Source organism: Dendrobates tinctorius, unplaced genomic scaffold, assembly GCF_039654945.1.
Source record: "Dendrobates tinctorius isolate UK_male_01 unplaced genomic scaffold, ASM3965494v1 ptg000342l, whole genome shotgun sequence".
Classification (NCBI taxonomy): Eukaryota; Metazoa; Chordata; class Amphibia; order Anura; family Dendrobatidae; genus Dendrobates; species Dendrobates tinctorius.
The window spans coordinates 3,364,750-3,383,190 of NW_027362008.1; the positions used below are offsets into that span (position 1 = coordinate 3,364,750).

Below are 18,441 nucleotides of genomic sequence, written 5' to 3' on the forward strand. Positions count from 1 at the left end.
ACAGTGTCCGTCCGTGTAGCAGGGGGAGCCATACATCGACTATCCACTGCCAGGATTCACCTGAACTGGGGAGTCGGGGATGGCCTTGTTGAGGTTGGCTTGATGGAGGATTTGCCTGCAGATGTCTTGCTGGGAAATGACTTGGGGCCCATGTTGTCTGCATTCTCGGTGGCCCCTCTGGCTGAGACCTATCCTGTGACCACCCGGAGACAAGCTCGAGCTGCGGAGGCGGAATCACACTCAGAGGAGGCCCAGGTAAGACATCCCAGCCCTGCATGTATTCCCATAGCCAGACACATTTCTTGGGCCACCCCAGATGAATTTAAGAGGGAGTTACTTGAGGATCCTTCATTAGAGGGATATCGTGGGAAGGCACAGGAGGGGAGAGGAGTACTGGAAGGGGAACAGTTTGTATGGAAGCAGGGACTCCTCTACCGGATCACAGAGCAGCACAACACAGGGACGAGCCCCACTATAAAACGACAGCTGGTAGTTCCCAAGAAGTATAGGCAGGAGCTACTGCGAATCTCTCATGACATACCCTTTGCCTGGGCACTTCGGCGTCAGTCGCACCAGGCATCGTCTGACACAAAACTTCTTTTGGCCGGGGGTAATCTATGATGTTCGTCAGTACTGCCAGACCTGTGACAGTTGCCAGCGCATTGGCAAAAGGGGGGATCGATGCAAGGCCAAATTACGCCCTCTCCCCATTGTGGAGGAACCATTTAGCCGAGTAGCGGTCGATTTGATAGGGCTGTTAGCCAAACCCAGTCCGTCCGGGAAAAAGTATATATTGACAGTGGTAGATTATGCCACACGGTATCCAGAGGCGGTTGCGTTACCTAATATACTGGCAGAGACGGTGGCGGCCGCCCTGCTCCAGGTGTTCTCACGGGTTGGATTTCCCCCGGAGATTATCTCGGACCAGGGTACCCAGTTTACAGCAGAGGTGACCAACCAACTGTGGAAGCTGTGCGGCGTAAAGTCCATTAGAAGCGCCCCATACCTCCCGCAAACCAGTGGGTTGTGTGAACGCTTTAACGGGACATTAAAACAGCTCATAGGGACTTTTACCAGGACCTACAGGGACTGGGAGAAATTCTTGTCACACCTCCTGTTTGCCTATCGGGAGGTGCCCCAAGAATCCACGGGGTTCTCCCCGTTCGAGCTGGTATACGGGAGACGGGTAAGGGGACACCTAGACTTAAGGCCCCGTCTCACTAAGCGATCTCGGTAGCAAGATCGCTGCTGAGTCACAACTTTTGTGACGTAACAGCGATCTCACCAGCGAGATCACTGTGTGTGACAGCGATCAGCGAGCGGCCCCCCTGCCGGTATCGCTGATCGCTGGAAGAAACCTCTGGACATTTCTTTGGTCGCTGGTCTCCCGCTGGCCAGCACGCATCGCTGTGTGTGACAGGCGGGAGACCAGCGATCAGGTGTAAAAAAATAATAAAAAAATATAGTTATTCTCACCTTCCGACGTCCTGTTCAGCCATCCGGCCTCTCTCCACGCTCCGGCCCCAGTGATCCTTTGCATGAATGACCGCGAGATGTCACGGTCTCGAGGGATAACAAAGTCTCGCGGTCATTCATGCAAAGGATCACTGGGACCTGAGCGTGGAGAGAGGCCGGATGGCTGAACGGGACGTCGGAAGGTGAGAATAACTATATTTTTTATTTTTTTTATTATTTTTTACAGCGATGGCCAGCGATGCCGCCGCTCGGCATCGCTGTGCAGATCGCTGGTGAAGCTGTCTGTGTGACAGCTCACCAGCGATCACATAGCGACTTACTAGCAATCCTGACACCTTGGTATCGGTGTCGGGATCGCTGGTAAGTCGCTTAGTGTGACGGGGCCTTTAGTGCTGGAACACTGGGAAGGGGAGGGCCTCATAGAAGGGGTACCTATTGTACCCTATGTGCTGGAATTCCGGGACCGCCTACAGGAGCTGACTTAGGCTGTACGTGAGAACATGCAGGCGACCCAGCGGCGCCAGCGCATATGGTACAATCGGAGGGCCAGAGAGCGCACCTTGTAAATAGGACAGAAGGTCCTGGTGTTAGAGCCCACTAAGCAGAATAAGTTTCAAGCTGCATGGCAGGGGCCCTACCAGGTAGTGGGGAAAATAGCCGACACAACCTATAATGTCGCCGATTGTGACGACCCCAGGGTTATCCGCATGTTCCACGTGAATATGCTGAAGCCCTACCGGGAGCGCCCTGAAGAGGTAGTGGCCATCTGTGCACCTGAAGCAGAGGATTTAGCCGGACTTCCCTTGCCGGATGTCTTAGGGTAAAGGACTCAGTCTAAAACATGGGACCAGGTACACTTGGGTGAAGACCTAGGCCCCCGGGAGAGACAGCAGGCGGAGGCGTTGTTGAGGCTGCGACAGAGGATGTTTTCAGAGAGACCGGGGTACACTCGCCTGGCACAACACAAGGTTGAGACCCAGCAACAGACCCCCCTGCGACAAAACCCCTTCCGCGTCCCTGATTCTGTACGAGAGGGGATGCGACAAGAGATACAAGAGATGTTGCGTTTAGGGGTCATTGAAGAGTCAGATAGTCCCTGGGAATCCCCCGTAGTGTTAGTGCCCAAGAAGGCTGGGAGTACACGGTTTTGTGTAGACTATCGTAAGCTCAATGATAAAACAGTGACGGATGCATATCCCATGCCGCGTGTGGATGAGTTGTTAGACCGGCTGGCGGGGGCAAAGTATTTGACCACCATCGATCTATGCAAAGGCTACTGGCAGATTCCCCTTAGTCCTGACGCTATTCCCAAGTCGGCATTTGTCACCCCGTTCGGCTTATTCCAGTTTCGAGTTATGCCATTCGGGATGAAGAATGCCCCGGCGACCTTCCAAAGGCTGGCTGACTGGCTTTTGGATGGTCTCCAGGACTATGCTTGTGCCTACCTGGACGACATCGCCATCTACAGTGCGACATGGGAAGAGCATCTAAATCACCTAGAAACAGTATTGGACAGGATTCACAAGGCCGGAATCACCCTGAACCCGTGTCACGTGGGCAAAGCAGAGGTTCAGTATTTAGGGCATTGGGTGGGAAGTGGGAAACAGCGACCAGAACCAGCCAAGATTGAGGCCATAGCCAAATGGCCCATCCCACGCACTAAAACCCAGGTCATAGCGTTTCTAGGGACAGCGGGGTATTACAGGAAATTCGTTCCCAATTACAGCAGCGTAGCCAAGCCCCTCACTGATCTGACCCGTAAGAACCAACCCCGCCAGGTAACCTGGACCTCAGCGTGTGAGGAAGCCTTCCGCCAACTAAAGGACGCCCTCACCAATACCCCTGTATTGGCCGCACCCGATCCAACTAAACGTTTCCTGGTTCACACAGGCGCTTCTATGTTTGGATTGGGGGCAGTACTGAGCCAAGCTGGGCCGGACGGCCAAGAACACCCGGTAGCTTACCTGAGTCAGAAACTACTGCCCCGTGAAGTAAGCTATGCGGCCATCGAGAAGGAGTGCCTGGCGGTAGTATGGGCACTCAAGAAGTTGCAACCATATTTGTATGGACGACAGTTTACCCTCCTAACGGACCATAATCCCCTAGTCTGGCTTAATCGGGTCTCTGGAGACGCCAGATTGCTGCGGTGGAGTTTAGCCCTACAACCCCTGGACTTCACCATCCACTACAGACCCGGCAAACAAAACGGTAACGCAGATGGACTAAGTCGAGAAGCGGAACTTGTACCAACCCCATAAACTTCGGTCATCCCCAAACCGATCCTTTGAGGATCAGACTGTGTATGCCGATCGCGTCGCTGAAAAGGGGAGCCGTGTTACGTGTTACAGAACCACTCAGCACCTAGAATATGTTGTGCAGTTATATGTATATATAATAGGTTCCATGTGAGATGCATGTCCCTAATGTATCAGCAGCGTCCGCCCTCCCCCCCACCTTTGTAATTCCCACAGTAAACATCCGCAGGCTCCGGCCACCTGCGGCTTTTGTAATGCATGTCTGGCCTGCCGCTTTTCTATTGGCCGGCCCTCTGTATCTGTGTGATATATTCTGTGTCCTGTGAGTAAAGTGTTGTCAGACTGGAAATACATGGAGAAGCAGTGATCTTTTATATGCGCCCATGTAAACAAGGAATTCCAGCCAGCGTCCTTCATTCAGACTCCAGCCAACGCAGAGCGGACCTCCGAAAACACGGGGTGGTACTGAAAGAGGTACCCCAGCTTGGAAGACCCCGTTACATATATGAAGAGTCAATTGTCTAAATAATCAAAGCAAAGTATAAATATTTACCATAACACGCGTTACTGGACGTGGAGTGCGACTCACCATGCTCGGTAACACGGCTTCACTTGCTCAGCTTGGGAACATTTACATCAAAATCTTTGCTTCCGTTGGCCAGTGGCACCTTAAATATTCCACTACCCCCTGCCTTTTCTGTCCCTGGCTGAAGCTGTGGCGAAAGATGTCTTGAGCACAGTGGAGAGCACGGGTCAGCAGCATAGCGCACCATTTGTCACCTTATCTCTCTTTCATCTTTAAAGCACATGCCGCCTTATAACATGACAGTGACTACCTCTTGTTGCCTGGTGTCTTTTATGGTATTTGTCAGGAAAATATGAGTTATTTCCTAATATCCTTGGTGCTGTTCTAGACCTGCCTGTTGCCTCTCCTTGGTTTGTGAAAAATCGCTCTTCACCAGCGATCCCCTTCGCAGCTGCAGCCCCCCTCTCTCTCTTGTGAAACTATCCATTCCCCCCTCCCATCAGCGGATGGTCACTTTTACTGCATCTGGCCAGTTAAGTGCGGTTTCTCCTGCTAAGATTTCCTTTGTCTATTCCAGGTCGAATTTAATAACGCGCAATAATCCTAGAGACAGGAAAACAATATTTCCAAAATCAGTAGAATTAGAGCTGCGCACGGCAGCGTTTGCAGCCGGTACGGCAATCGGAATCCGGGAAAAAGTTTCTGCCCCCCAGTAACACGCAGACATGTCATATTTGGTCTCAAAGGAATGGTCACATCGCAGGGGAAAAGGTAATGCCCCTGTCATCACCCTGTGAGCCTGCAGCCAAAGATTTGGAAATATTGGAGTTTTAATAACTTTTCAAAAGGGGCGTACGTCCTCTAACACAGCCCACCAAGTGAGGTCAGCAAGGGAGGAGTCCCTTGGTTTTGGGCCAAAGCATAAACTGGGACGCTCCATTGGGGAGGTGTCCGATTCCTGGAGAGCTAGCTAAGATACTGTGCTGATGAACTATTTTTCCTTAGGAAGGTTCTCCTCCGCTTTATCAACACGTCATATCTGTGACAGAGAGTAAGTTTCTTATTCTAATCCCTTTTATTTGTAGCTGTCTGTACATACTGTATTTTGTCTCCTTTGTAATAACTTTCATATTTTTGTAAACACTTAAATTTACTAGTTTTGTTCTTCCTGCTCTATGGCCGAACCGACACGTACTCCACGCCAAATCACGTTACCTGTGGGTTGATCCCTGACCCGATATAGGCTTTAGTATCAAATGAAGAACTGGTGGCAGCATAGCGTCCTGGTGGTATTGGGGAACCCTGGTAGTGATGGATTGGAGGTTTATGTGTGTATTTCCTGCCTGGGACTGGTGATATACATACCGCCCTCACTGCAGAGTGCCCAATAGCCAGTACGTGACAAAGCAACCTTTCCAGCGACCACTTATTGTAGGTGCAGTTCCCTGACTGACCTTAGGGTAAGGGGGCGCCAGATAGGTGCAAGTTCCTAATTAGAACTGAAAGTGGAAACAAAAGTTGTGGGGTTATATTTCTCATGACAAATTGATTATATATTCATATAAATTCGTGACAGTATTGCTCTCAGTTTTAGAATATGTTTTTCCACTGTGGACACTGAATCGATAAAAGAATACTACTGACACTTGTTTCATAATATATTCTCCTGGTTTTCAGGTGTACTCATGATTTATATGTTTTTTCCATTCTTTTCAATATATATATATTCCAATATTATATACTGGGCAATTTGACTTACTCCTTTCCATCATGCTGCTTTTTACTCATGAATTCCTTTGTCACGATGCGACATGACCCAACGGGAGGTCGGTCAGTGGAGGGTGCAACACACACAACGAGATGGAAATGGAGAGAGGAAGGTCCTACTGATGGGGAAGTGGGGGATGGTCACCTCCTGAGCTCGGACCTGAGCCTGTCCCTGCACTCCCCTAACGCCCTAAGTGGGTTATTCCCCCCACCACTGTCAGGAACCTCATCCCTCGTTGTCACCTATTACTGCCCTGGCCGGCAAGGGGAGCTAGCCTCGCCACTGCAGATAATACCACACAGGAGATTGTAACAAACCCAGCACTTAGTTTCCAGACACTGCAGATAGCACAGCTACAGGACTCCCAACACCAGACGTGGCGGACACCAGAAAGCTGCTCTTTTAACCCTCCGTCAGGAACAATATCTGTACTAACGAGTTAGGGAATAATGTGCCTGTCAGGCGCAGGCTAGAAAAATACCTGTAATATTTAATTTTTGCAATTTCAGTGCTCTAAAAGTGATCAGTGACCTTCATAGGGATGTAAAATACCATTAACATAAAAGTAATAACTCTGAAATACAAACATTTCAAAACTCCCGTCAAATAGCCCCCAGTTTGACGCTGACAAATACCTCTATAAAGAAAATTTAGGGAAACAAACTTAATTTTAAGGTACCTAAAGTAATATTACACCCACATTCATTCAGAATTAGATCCTGAATTTTCCCCAGAAAAAAACACATTTGCAGAGCAAAGAGCAAGAATTACACCTCATTTTTGCATGTGTCAGGCAGATTGCATGATGACATTTGTGACATTCATAATTAGAAAGCCTTCTGTTTCCGTGGTGCATCTCCCTCTTTTTGGAATCATAGAATCATAGAATCGTAGAGTTGGAAGGGACCTCCTGGGCCATCTGGTCCAACCCCCTGCTCAAAGCAGGATTCGCTAAATCATCCCAGTCAGATGTCTGTCCAGCCTCTGTTTGAAGACTTCCATTGAAGGAGAACTCACCACTTCTCGTGGCAGCCTGTTCCACTCATTGATCACTCTAACTGTCAAAAAGTTTTTTCTAATATCTAATCTGTGCCTCCTCCCATTCAGTTTCATCCCATTGCTTCTAGTCTTTCCTCGTGCAAATGAGAATAAAGTTGATCCTTCTAAAATGTGACAGCCCTTTAGATATTTGTAGACAGCTATTAAGTCTCCTCTCAGTCTTCTCTTTTGCAAACTAAACATTCCCAAATCCTGCAACCTTTCCTCATAAGACAGGGTTTGCAGACCGGTCACCATTCTGGTCGCTCTTTTCTGAACTTGCTCCAGTTTGTTGATGTCTTTTTTAAAATGTGGTGCCCAAAACTGGACACAATATTCCAGATGAGGTCTGACCAAAGAGGAGTAGAGGGAAATAATGACTTCACGTGATCTAGACTGTATGCTTCTGTTAATACATCCTAGAATTGCATTTGCCTTTTTTGCTGCTGCATCACACTGTTGACTCATATTCAGTCTGTGATCTATTAGTATACCCAAGTCTTTTTCACATGTGCTGTCACTTAGCCCTATTCCTCCCATTCTATATCTGCTTTTTTCATTTTTATTGCCCAGATGTAGTACTTTGCATTTCTCCCTGTTAAAAACCATTCTATTAGTTGCTGCCTACTTCTCCAGTTTATTTAAATCTTTTTGAATCCTCTCTCTCTCTTCTCTAGTATTAGCTATCCCTCCTAGCTTTGTGTCATCAGCAAATTTAATCAGTTTACCCTCAATTCCTTCATCTAAATCGTTGATAAAGATGTTGAACAATACAGGGCCCAGGACAGAGCCCTGTGGTACCCCACTTGAGACATTCTTCCAACTGGATGTGCAGCCATTTACGACCACTCTTTGGGTCCGATCACTAAGCCAGTTATGAATCCACCTAACAGTTGCCTTGTCCATTCCATACTTAGTCATTTTTTCAATAAGGATTGTATGAGAGACTTTGTCAAATGCTTTGCTGAAGTCAAGATATACTATATCTACAGCATTTCCTTGATCCACCCAATCAGTGATACCATCATAGAAGGAAATTAAGTTAGTCTGACATGACTTATTAGTTACAAACCCATGCTGACTCTGTTTAATCACTTCATTCTTATCCAGGTATTGACATACATGTTGTTTAATAATTTGTTCAAAGATCTTTCCTGGTATAGAAGTCAGACTCACCGGCCTATAGTTGCCTGGGTCCACCTTCTTCCCCTTTTTGAAGATAGGAACAACATTTGCTCTTCTCCAGTCTTCTGGCACTTCTCCTGTTCTCCAAGAATTTTCAAAGATTATGGAGAGGGGTTCAAAAATTTCTTCTGCTATCTCCTTCAGTACTCTTGGGTGTAATTCATCTGGACCTGGAGACTTCAATTCATTTAGGTTAGCTAAGTGTTTCCTCACTATCTTTCTGTTTATAGATATCCTGGATTCTTCTATTCCCTTAATAGGACAGTGAATAACAGTTGATGTTACATTTCCTTTCTGAGAGAAAACAGATGCAAAATAGGAATTTAAAAGTTCAGCCTTCTCAACATCCTGTCTTACCATTTCATCATTTTCATCCTGTAAAAATCCTATAGCATGGGTGGTGCATGTGGTGGATTTTCGCTATCATCTTCTGGGCGGAATCTTTTTGTCAGGAGCCCCGCACTGCACTCACTCACTGAGCCAGTGCGGGTGTCCCGAGTACAAAAACAGTGCTCAAAGATACCTGTGGAGCAGGGCAGCAGCAGTAGCAGTGACGATGCGTGCTTCAGAGTATCAGGACCTGAAGCACGTGACTGCTGGGGGCGTGGCCTAAGCTCCACAGAGCTAGGAGCTGAAGGAAAACTCCTAAAAGGGTAACTCTACGGGACAGGTTACCAAGGGGCAAAGACAGGAACGTAAAGCATATCAAGCCGAGGTCAAAGCACGAGATAGCAGGACAGTACCAAAGGGTTAGACAGAGCGAATAGTCAGGACGTAGCAATAGATCAGAAAACCAGAACGGGCAATAGACAGTACAATAGGGGCAAACTGTAAAGGAGTAACGATAGCCAAGCCAGGAGGTCAGAACCGGAGAAGACAATAGTACCAAAACGTGAGACAGAGAACAGAGTGAGGGAACAGGCCGGGTCATACACGGGAATCAAACAAGCAATGCAGTATACACACACACCAGGGGTCAGACACACAAGAACAGCAGTATAGCTGACAGAGAATCCTAGTCTGGAGTATGAATACCCCTCCCAGATCCAGAGGGAGGCTGGCAAAAGTTAACCCTGTGAGAAAAGGACATTAACCATGTCCTAACCATGACACTTTTGAGCTGAACTTGAAGGCGAGAGGGGATACTGATAGTTTTCATACATCTGCTTAGCTCTCCAAGCACTAGTTCATGGGCCAATTTCTTCAGATAGACTCGTCTACGGAGTGGTTCAAGCTGGTTTTCAAGGTAAATAACTTGTGAATTTTGCCACCCAAACATAGTGAAAAGTATGACCATTGGCCAGCACTTGGTGTTTCTGCTGACGCTGAAAGTTGCGCACATCTGATCAGCTGTATCAACACCCCCTTTGGTTGCATTATAAAATGTAATTATCTCCGTTTTTTTTGTGCCTCAGACCCAGGATCGATGGCACCATCATTATGAAGTGTTGAGAACAGTACATTTTTTATACATATTTCTATGAAATATCCACACACTTTGCACTATCCATTCTTAAAATAAGCTAAATAAACAATTGTGATGACTAAAAACATAAAACACCAACCTTATAAAGTGTTACGTGTTCAGAAACAATGAGCCTGAGAACCCAGCACAGTTCTATCTGCCCTCCTGAAGCTCCGCAATCCAACTGTGGTATCAGCTAGAGCCAGGAAGCTACCTGGAGGGAGGAGATTTCATAGCAATCTGGTGAGGAGGGAGAAATGAAAGGAAAAGAGAAGCGCCTGTCAGGCACATTAGTCCCGTCCGAGGGTTAATGGGCACACGACAATTAAATTTAAAATCTATAAACTAAAATAAGAAATGTGCACTGTGCCGTTCTGATCGAACTTAACTCACTAGTGGTGTATTTATTGTGAAGACCAGACTCCTCTGATGAGTCTAATGGTGAAAAAAAAAAAAATTGGAAGAGGAGACTAAAAAGATGGTCTCCATCTTGTAGATGTGATCGGAGCCTTACTTACAGGATCCCTCAGCTGTGGTCGGTGTCGTATTAGATTTCATCAAAGCCTTAGTTACAGGATCCATCGGTCGTGGTCGGTGACATCTTGTAGATATGATCGGAGCCTTAGTTACAGGATCCGTCGGTCGTGGTCGGTGACGTCTTGTAGATGTGATCGGAGCCTTAGTTACAGGATCCATCGGTCGTGGTCGGTGACGTCTTGTAGATGTGATCGGAGCCTTAGTTACAGGATCCATCGGTCGTGGTCGGTGTCGTATTATAGATTTCATCAAAGCCTTAGTTACAGGATCCATCGGTCGTGGTCGGTGACGTCTTGTAGATGTGATCGGAGCCTTAGTTACAGGATCCATCGGTCGTGGTCGGTGACGTCTTGTAGATGTGATCGGAGACTTAGTTACAGGATCCATCGGTCGTGGTCGGTGACGTCTTGTAGATGTGATCGGAGCCTTAGTTACAGGATCCATCGGTCGTGGTCGGTGACGTCTTGTAGATGTGATCGGAGCCTTAGTTACAGGATCCATCGGTCGTGGTCGGTGACGTCTTGTAGATGTGATCGGAGCCTTAGTTACAGGATCCATCGGTCGTGGTCGGTGTCGTCTTGTAGATGTGATCGGAGCCTTAGTTATAGGATCCATCGGTCGTGGTCGGTGACGTCTTGTAGATGTGATCGGAGCCTTAGTTACAGGATCCATCGGTCGTGGTCGGTGTCGTCTTGTAGATGTGATCGGAGCCTTAGTTACGGGATTCATCGGTTGTGGTTGGTGTCCTATTTCAGATATTATGACAACCATAGATAGTCTAATAAAGAGAGGAAGGTGTGCTCACTGCAGTTTCAATAGGTGCTCTGGAGAAATAATGAATCAATGCAAATGATAAACTCCGGCACTCTAGAATGTTCCAGTTTATTGTGAGTTGTAAATACTTATGTCCTCAAAAAAAGTTTTTTAGAAAAGTATTAAAGGAGTGATATCTTTATTGGCTAACCAGAGAAATTATATTTGCAAGCAAGCTTTCGGGGCTCAGAAGGCCCCTTCATCAGGCTAGATTACAAGTGAATTACTGAGAAGAGATGGCAACATTTAAATAGGAATTACAACAGGACATGAGGTGATACAGGCCAAGGAAATCAAATTAAGGTAAATGACGTGGAAATGTTCTATTAGAGATCTGGAGACCTTCTTGTGAAGGTGTGAACTGTGTCCATGTAATGAGTCATGAATCCAGGTGTAATTTCTATTTAAATGTTGCCGTCTCTTCTCAGTAATTCACTAGTAATCTAGCCTGATGAAGGGACCTTCTGAGCCCTGAAAGCTTGCTTGCAAATATAGTTTCTCTGGTTAGCCAATAAAGATATCACTCCTTTAATACTTTTCTCAAAAAATTTTTTGGGGGATATAAGTATTTACATCTATTTTTCTGGCTAACACGGTTCCACAATATTATTTTTTATTGTACATTGTAGTTTATTGTGAGAAAAGTTAACAAGATTGTTGTAGACAATAGACCCAAAAAAGGGGAAATACAGACAAATATAAATCTCAGTGTTTCGGGATAATATAGCCTTTTTCAAGAGATGTCTGTTTCTGGGTAAGGGTCTCCGGGTGAAGGTCTGTGGTCTGGAGACCACAAAATCCTTTAATCCATGTTGTGAGGGCTCTGAGATCAGTTATCTCTAAAAGCTTTATGAATTTGCTTCTGTCAATTACTTGTTAATTTGTCTCCTACAATTAAAGCTTAATTCACTCATTTGCATTATATGGTCCATGATTGGATAAAACCACAGTTCTCTTGGGCTAAATTAGAAGACGCGTCGGAAAGAGTGAAGCTTTTAATTTCGGTCAGAAAACATGTTTTAAGCACAGATTATATCACACACACATGTAAATTTGGCCTTACATCTTCTTTATCATGAAGACGCCGGCAGTACGAGATCCCTCCAGCTGATCCCGTGCTCATCCCTCCTCCTGAATGACCCCCGAGGATGGACGGGGACAGGAATGAGACCACCAGGAGATTATTCCACTGCGCCCTGGAGATCATCTCCCTGCTGAGCGGAGAGGTAACTCCTCTACATTTCTATCAGCTTTATTGTGTGATATGACGAGTCTGACATCGGGAAGAGGAAATCCAGAATAGGAGAGAAGGATTCTTTACTGTAAGAGCAGGGATTCTGTGGAGCTCTCTGCCAGGAGGAGTTGTCATGGGGATTCCCTATGAGAGCTGTAGAGGGGCCGGGATGTCTGTCTGGAGTGTAATAACATTCCCGGTTATGGCCCCAGATTACTGGAGATGGTTATTGATCCCGGGATTTCTACTGATTGTCAGATCTGGAGTCGGGAAGGAATTCTCCCTAAGTGTCTCTCTCCATACACAGGATTACACAGTAGTGAGGAAGACACCGGGGGACTGTGTGACTCCCATCATCCATTTCCAGGAGTCAGGAGGGCGGAGCCCGGGCCCCATCACAGAGCCTCCCCCGCGCTCCCCGATAAATGAGAGGAACAAGAAGATCCTGGAGCTCAGCAACAAGATGATCGAGCTGCTGAGCAGAGAGGTGACTGCTGGGACATTATACAGGACTGGAGGATTCTGGGTGATGAGTGGAGAGGTGACTGCTGGGACATTATACAGGACTGGAGGATTCTGGGTGATGAGCAGAGAGGTGACTGCTGGGACATTATACAGGACTGGAGGATTCTGGGTGATGAACAGAGAGGTGACTGCTGGGACATTATACAGGACTGCATTGGAGGATTCTGGGTGATGACCGGAGAGGTGACTGCTGGGACATACAGGACGGCACTGGAGGATTCTGGGTGATGAGGGGAGAGGTGACTGCTGGGACATTATACAGAACGGCACTGGAGGATTCTGGGTGATGAGCGGAGAGGTGACTGCTGGGACATTATACAGGAGGGCACTGGAGGATTCTGGGTGATGAGCGGAGAGGTTACTGCTGGGACATTATACAGGACGGCACTGGAGGATTCTGGGTGATGAGCGGAGAGGTGACTGCTGGGACATTATACAGCACTGGAGGATTCTGGGTGATGAGCGGAGAGGTGACTGCTGGGACATTATACAGCACTGGAGGATTCTGGGTGATGAGCGGAGAGGTGACTGCTGGGACATTATACAGGATGGCACTGGAGGATTCTGGGTGATGAGCGGAGAGGTGACTGCTGGGACATTATACAGGACGGCACTGGAGGATTCTGGGTGATGAGCGGAGAGGTGACTGCTGGGACATTATACAGCACTGGAGGATTCTGGGTGATGAGGGGAGAGGTGACTGCGGGGACATTATACAGGACGGCACTGGAGGATTCTGGGTGATGAGCGGAGAGGTGACTGCTGGGACTGTTATGATTGAGTCACCGTAGGAGGCAAAAACAGAAATGCTAGCTAAGTCCAGAGAAGTTGGCAGCTATCGGATTGCAGACCCCTGAACCTATCAACACAACTAGCAGTAGCCGTGGGGGGTTCCTACGATACCCTAGACCCCTCGATCACAGCCGGAGAAATAGCTAGGCCTAAAGAAAGAAAGGGGTAAACTAAACTGCCCCAGAGCAGACCCCAAAGCAATATGCAGCCCCCAACATATAATGACGGTGAAGCAAGATGAAAACACTAACATAGGCAGAAAGATAGACTGAGCAAAGACGGGGCCCAATCTAGCTAGATAGAAAAGGACAGGAAGGCTCCTGTCTGCAATCCGTGAAAAACCCTATGAAAATAAGAGCCAACAGACTGACAGTGAAAAAGGCTCTGAAGATGCTAGGCTTCAAAAAAGCTATGTCAGTACTCAGGAATATTCTGAAGACAGAGCTACAGGCAAAAGGAGATTCAGCTCACCCCAGCAGGGAATGGCAGAATCCAGAAAATCAAGGAAAACAAAAACAAAACACTAAAGCAAACAGGCAAAGCAGAAAAACAGCTTAGAGGAGCAGGAATCAGACTGGTGTCCTAGAAGTCCACAGAGAAATCACCCGCAGGGCAGAAGGGCGTCGGCAGCCTTATATCCAGTCCGTGACTCCACTCAACCAGTCATCCTCATCAGGTTCAGGTGCCTGATAATCAGGCTCATTACCTTCACCAGAATAGGGAGTTCACCAGACCTCAGTGACGAAGGGGAAAATGAACTCACAACATGGGACATTATACAGGAGGGCACTGGAGGATTCTGGTGATGAGCGGAGAGGTGACTGCTGGGACATTATACAGGACGGCACTGGAGGATTCTGGGTGATGAGCGGAGAGGTGACTGCTGGGACATTATACAGGACAGCACTGGAGGATTCTGGGTGATGAGCGGAGAGGTGACTGCTGGGACATTATACAGGATGGCACTGGAGGATTCTGGGTGATGAGCGGAGAGGAGACTGCTGGGACATTATACAGGATGGCACTGGAGGATTCTGGGTGATGAGCGGAGAGGTGACTGCTGGGACATTATACAGGATGGCACTGGAGGATTCTGGGTGATGAGCGGAGAGGAGACTGCTGGGACATTATACAGGACGGCACTGGAGGATTCTGGGTGATGAGCGGAGAGGTGACTGCTGGGACATTATACAGGAAGGCACTGGAGGATTCTAGGTGATGAGCGGAGAGGTGACTGCTGGGACATTATACAGGACGGTACTGGAGGATTCTGGGTGATGAGGGGAGATGTGACTGCTGGGACATTATACAGGAGGGCACTGGAGGATTCTGGGTGATGAGGGGAGAGGTGACTGCTGGGACATTATACAGGACGGCACTGGAGGATTCTGGGTGATGACCGGAGAGGTGACTGCTGGGACATTATACAGGACAGCACTGGAGGATTCTGGGTGATGAGGGGAGAGGTGACTGCTGGGACATTATACAGAACGGCACTGGAGGATTCTGGGTGATGAGGGGAGAGGTGACTGCTGGGACATTATACGGAACGGCACTGGAGGATTCTGGGTGATGAGCGGAGAGGTGACTGCTGGGACATTATACAGGAGGGCACTGGAGGATTCTGGGTGATGAGCGGAGAGGTGACTGCTGGGACATTATACAGGACGGCACTGGAGGATTCTGGGTGATGAGCAGAGAGGTGACTGCTGGGACATTATACAGCACTGGAGGATTCTGGGTGATGAGCGGAGAGGTGACTGCTGGGATATTATACAGCACTGGAGGATTCTGGGTGATGAGCGGAGAGGTGACTGCTGGGACATTATACAGGACGGCACTGGAGGATTCTGGGTGATGAGCGGAGAGGTGACTGCTGGGACATTATACAGGACGGCACTGGAGGATTCTGGGTGATGAGCGGAGAGGTGACTGCTGGGACATTATACAGCACTGGAGGATTCTGGGTGATGAGGGGAGAGGTGACTGCGGGGACATTATACAGGACGGCACTGGAGGATTCTGGGTGATGAGCGGAGAGGTGACTGCTGGGACATTATACAGGACGGCACTGGAGGATTCTGGGTGATGAGCGGAGAGGTGACAGCTGGGACATTATACAGGACTGGAGGATTCTGGGTGATGAGGGGAGAGGTGACTGCTGGGACATTATACAGGACGGCACTGGAGGATTCTGGGTGATGAGCGGAGAGGTGACTGCTGGGACATTATACAGGAGGGCACTGGAGGATTCTGGGTGATGAGCGGAGAGGTGACTGCTGGGACATTATACAGGACGGCACTGGAGGATTCTGGGTGATGAGCGGAGAGGTGACTGCTGGGACATTATGCAGCACTGGAGGATTCTGGGTGATGAGCAGAGAGGTGACTGCTGGGACATTATACAGGAGTGCACTGGAGGATTCTGGGTGATGACTGCGTCGTCAGGTTCCTATAAGGTGTCAGGACGTCGCTGTCTATCTCTCCATGGAGGAGTGGGAGTATCTAGAAGGACACCAGGATCGGTACCAGGAGGAGATGATGGAGGAGCGCCGGCCTCTTACACCACGAGGTGAGGGGATAACTCTTCCTATTCTTGGTGGTTTGGTTGTGTGGTTTTCTCTGGCTGCTATGAGCTGTTGTAGCCTTTATACCACCTTGTGTCGTGTGCACAGGGCTCAGTGATGTAGGAGCGCCCTCATCTCGTCTTCTGTTTTTATATGTGTGATTTGTTTTCCTGGGACTCAATTTTTCTAGCAGGTGCCATTTGTCCTGCTGGTCTGGGTGAGCAGGCTCAGGTTGTCCATGTGTCAGACTTGTGCAGCTCTTAAAATCTGTCCAATATTATAACCTATTTCCATATGTGATGAGCGCAGAATATGACAATCATGGGGAAGCTGTTCTGTGGGATAAGGGAGCGTTGTTAGCAGACTCGGAGAACAATGGAGTCTGGAATTCTGCAAGTTTGCTACATTTTGCCATGCAATTCAATTCAGTGTGACAAAAATGCTTTTTGTACACATACCCAAAGACAGATATGAATAATGTCAAGAAAATCCTCCTAGAACAGCAAAACTTTCTATGGGGCTAATCGGAATCCCTGTAAATGATGGCAGACGTGCTCTGACTACTCTGTTATGAATGAGTCACCGAGGAGGAAAAACAAAAACAAGCTAACCCCCAGAAAACCAGAGAGGTTGGTAACTAAGTAGATTGCAGACCCCTCTTCCTATCCACACAACTAGCAGTAGCCGCGGAGCGTACCTACGATGATCCTAGATGCCTCGTCACAGCCGGAGAACTAAATAAGCCTAAAGCAAGAAAAGGGGAAATCTAAACTGCCACAGAGCAGACCCCAAAGCAATAGACAGCCCCCAAACATGTATTGTTGGTGAGACAAGATGAAAACACAAACACAGATAGAAAGATAGGCTGAGCAAACGATGGGGCCCACACTAACTAGAAAGGACAGGAAAGGAAAGATGCTGTCTGCAATCACGCTCAAAACCCTGCCAAAAAATGTCCAAGACTTTCTGATAACAAAAACCCTGAAGTCGCTAGACTTCAATTCCCTATATCAGCACTCTGGTCGCTTTTTGCTCTGTCTTCAGAATATACCAATCTGATCAGGGACAAAAAGCAAACTGGCATAACCAGAGACATAAGAATGGAAATTCAGCACAGCCCCAGCAGGGGCTGGCTGACCACAAAAACTGAGTAAACCAAACCAAATCTCATGTGAAAAAATAGCAGAGCACACTTAGCTTGAGAAGGCAGGAACAGAACTGGAAACCAGAACCTCAGGGCAGGAAAAAATCAGCATAAAATTAGGGAGTCGGCTGACTTAAATCCAGTCAGAGACTCCTGATGTCCAATCACAGTCCTCCTCCTCAGGTGGCAGGTCTCTGCCATTTAGATCAGCTTCATTACCTGCTGTCACCACCAGAGGGAGCCCGGATGGATAACTTATGACTCCTCTGTCAACACAGCCAGCTCCACCACCCTCACCAGAAGCCAAAGGTAAACCAGAAAATGAGGTCACAACAGTACCCCCCCCTTGAGGAGGGGTCACCGAACCCTTATCCACCCACCAGGCCGATCAGGATGGGCCCGGTGAAAAGCACGAACCAATCTATCGGCATGAATGTCAGAGACCCAAGAATTGTCCTACTGGCCATAACCCTTCCACTTGACCAAATACTGGAGTCTCCGTCTAGCCAGACGAGAATCCAGTATTTTCTCTACCTCATATTCCACATTACCTTCAACCAACACAAGGTCAGGAGGTGCCGCCATAGGAACCACTGGCTCAACAAACATCTTCAACAGAGACTTATGAAACACGTTATGGATCTTAAACGTAACTGGAAGAGCCAATCGAAAAGAAACCTGGTTAAGAATCTCCAAAATCCTATAAGGCCCAATTAATCTTGGCTTGAACTTTGGAGACGCAACCTTCATAGAGATATTTTTTGACGACAACCAAACCATATCACCCACTATAGACCGGGGACCAATGGTCCTATGCCGGTTGGAAAACCGCTGGGCCTTTTCCTGGGAGAGTGACAACTTATCCACCACTTGGTCCCAAATCTGCTGCATTCTCTCTACCACAGTTTCAACACCTGGGCAGGCTGAAGATTCCACTTGCTCTGAAGAAAATCGAGGATGAAACCCAAAGTTACAGAAATGGCTTCTTGAGCACTGGCAAGGTCATCAACAACCCACTAGAACGAGAACAGGGTTTAGACCGGGAACAAGTCCCACAAGACTGCACAAAATACCTGACATCACGAGATAAGGCGGGCTGTTATGAATGGGTCACCG

At 47.9% G+C, this 18,441-nt stretch overlaps 1 protein-coding gene across 4 annotated transcripts in view; it reads left to right on the forward strand.

Annotated features, from left to right (window-relative positions):
- Positions 1-18,441, forward strand: part of LOC141074930 (uncharacterized) — a 68,193-nt gene that overhangs the window by 21,029 nt on the left and 28,723 nt on the right. For 2 of the 4 annotated variants that reach the window (XM_073562252.1, XM_073562251.1), the window contains exons 2-4: positions 12,145-12,289; positions 12,605-12,784; positions 16,063-16,186. The exons of 1 other annotated variant lie outside the window; for it this stretch is intronic. In XM_073562252.1, coding sequence (XP_073418353.1) covers positions 12,212-12,289; positions 12,605-12,784; positions 16,063-16,186 — 382 coding nt within the window. In that variant the 5' untranslated portion in view covers positions 12,145-12,211. Of the gene's footprint in view, positions 1-12,144; positions 12,785-16,062; positions 16,187-18,441 lie in introns of those variants that run through there. One more of the 4 variants, XM_073562250.1, reaches the window with a different exon arrangement.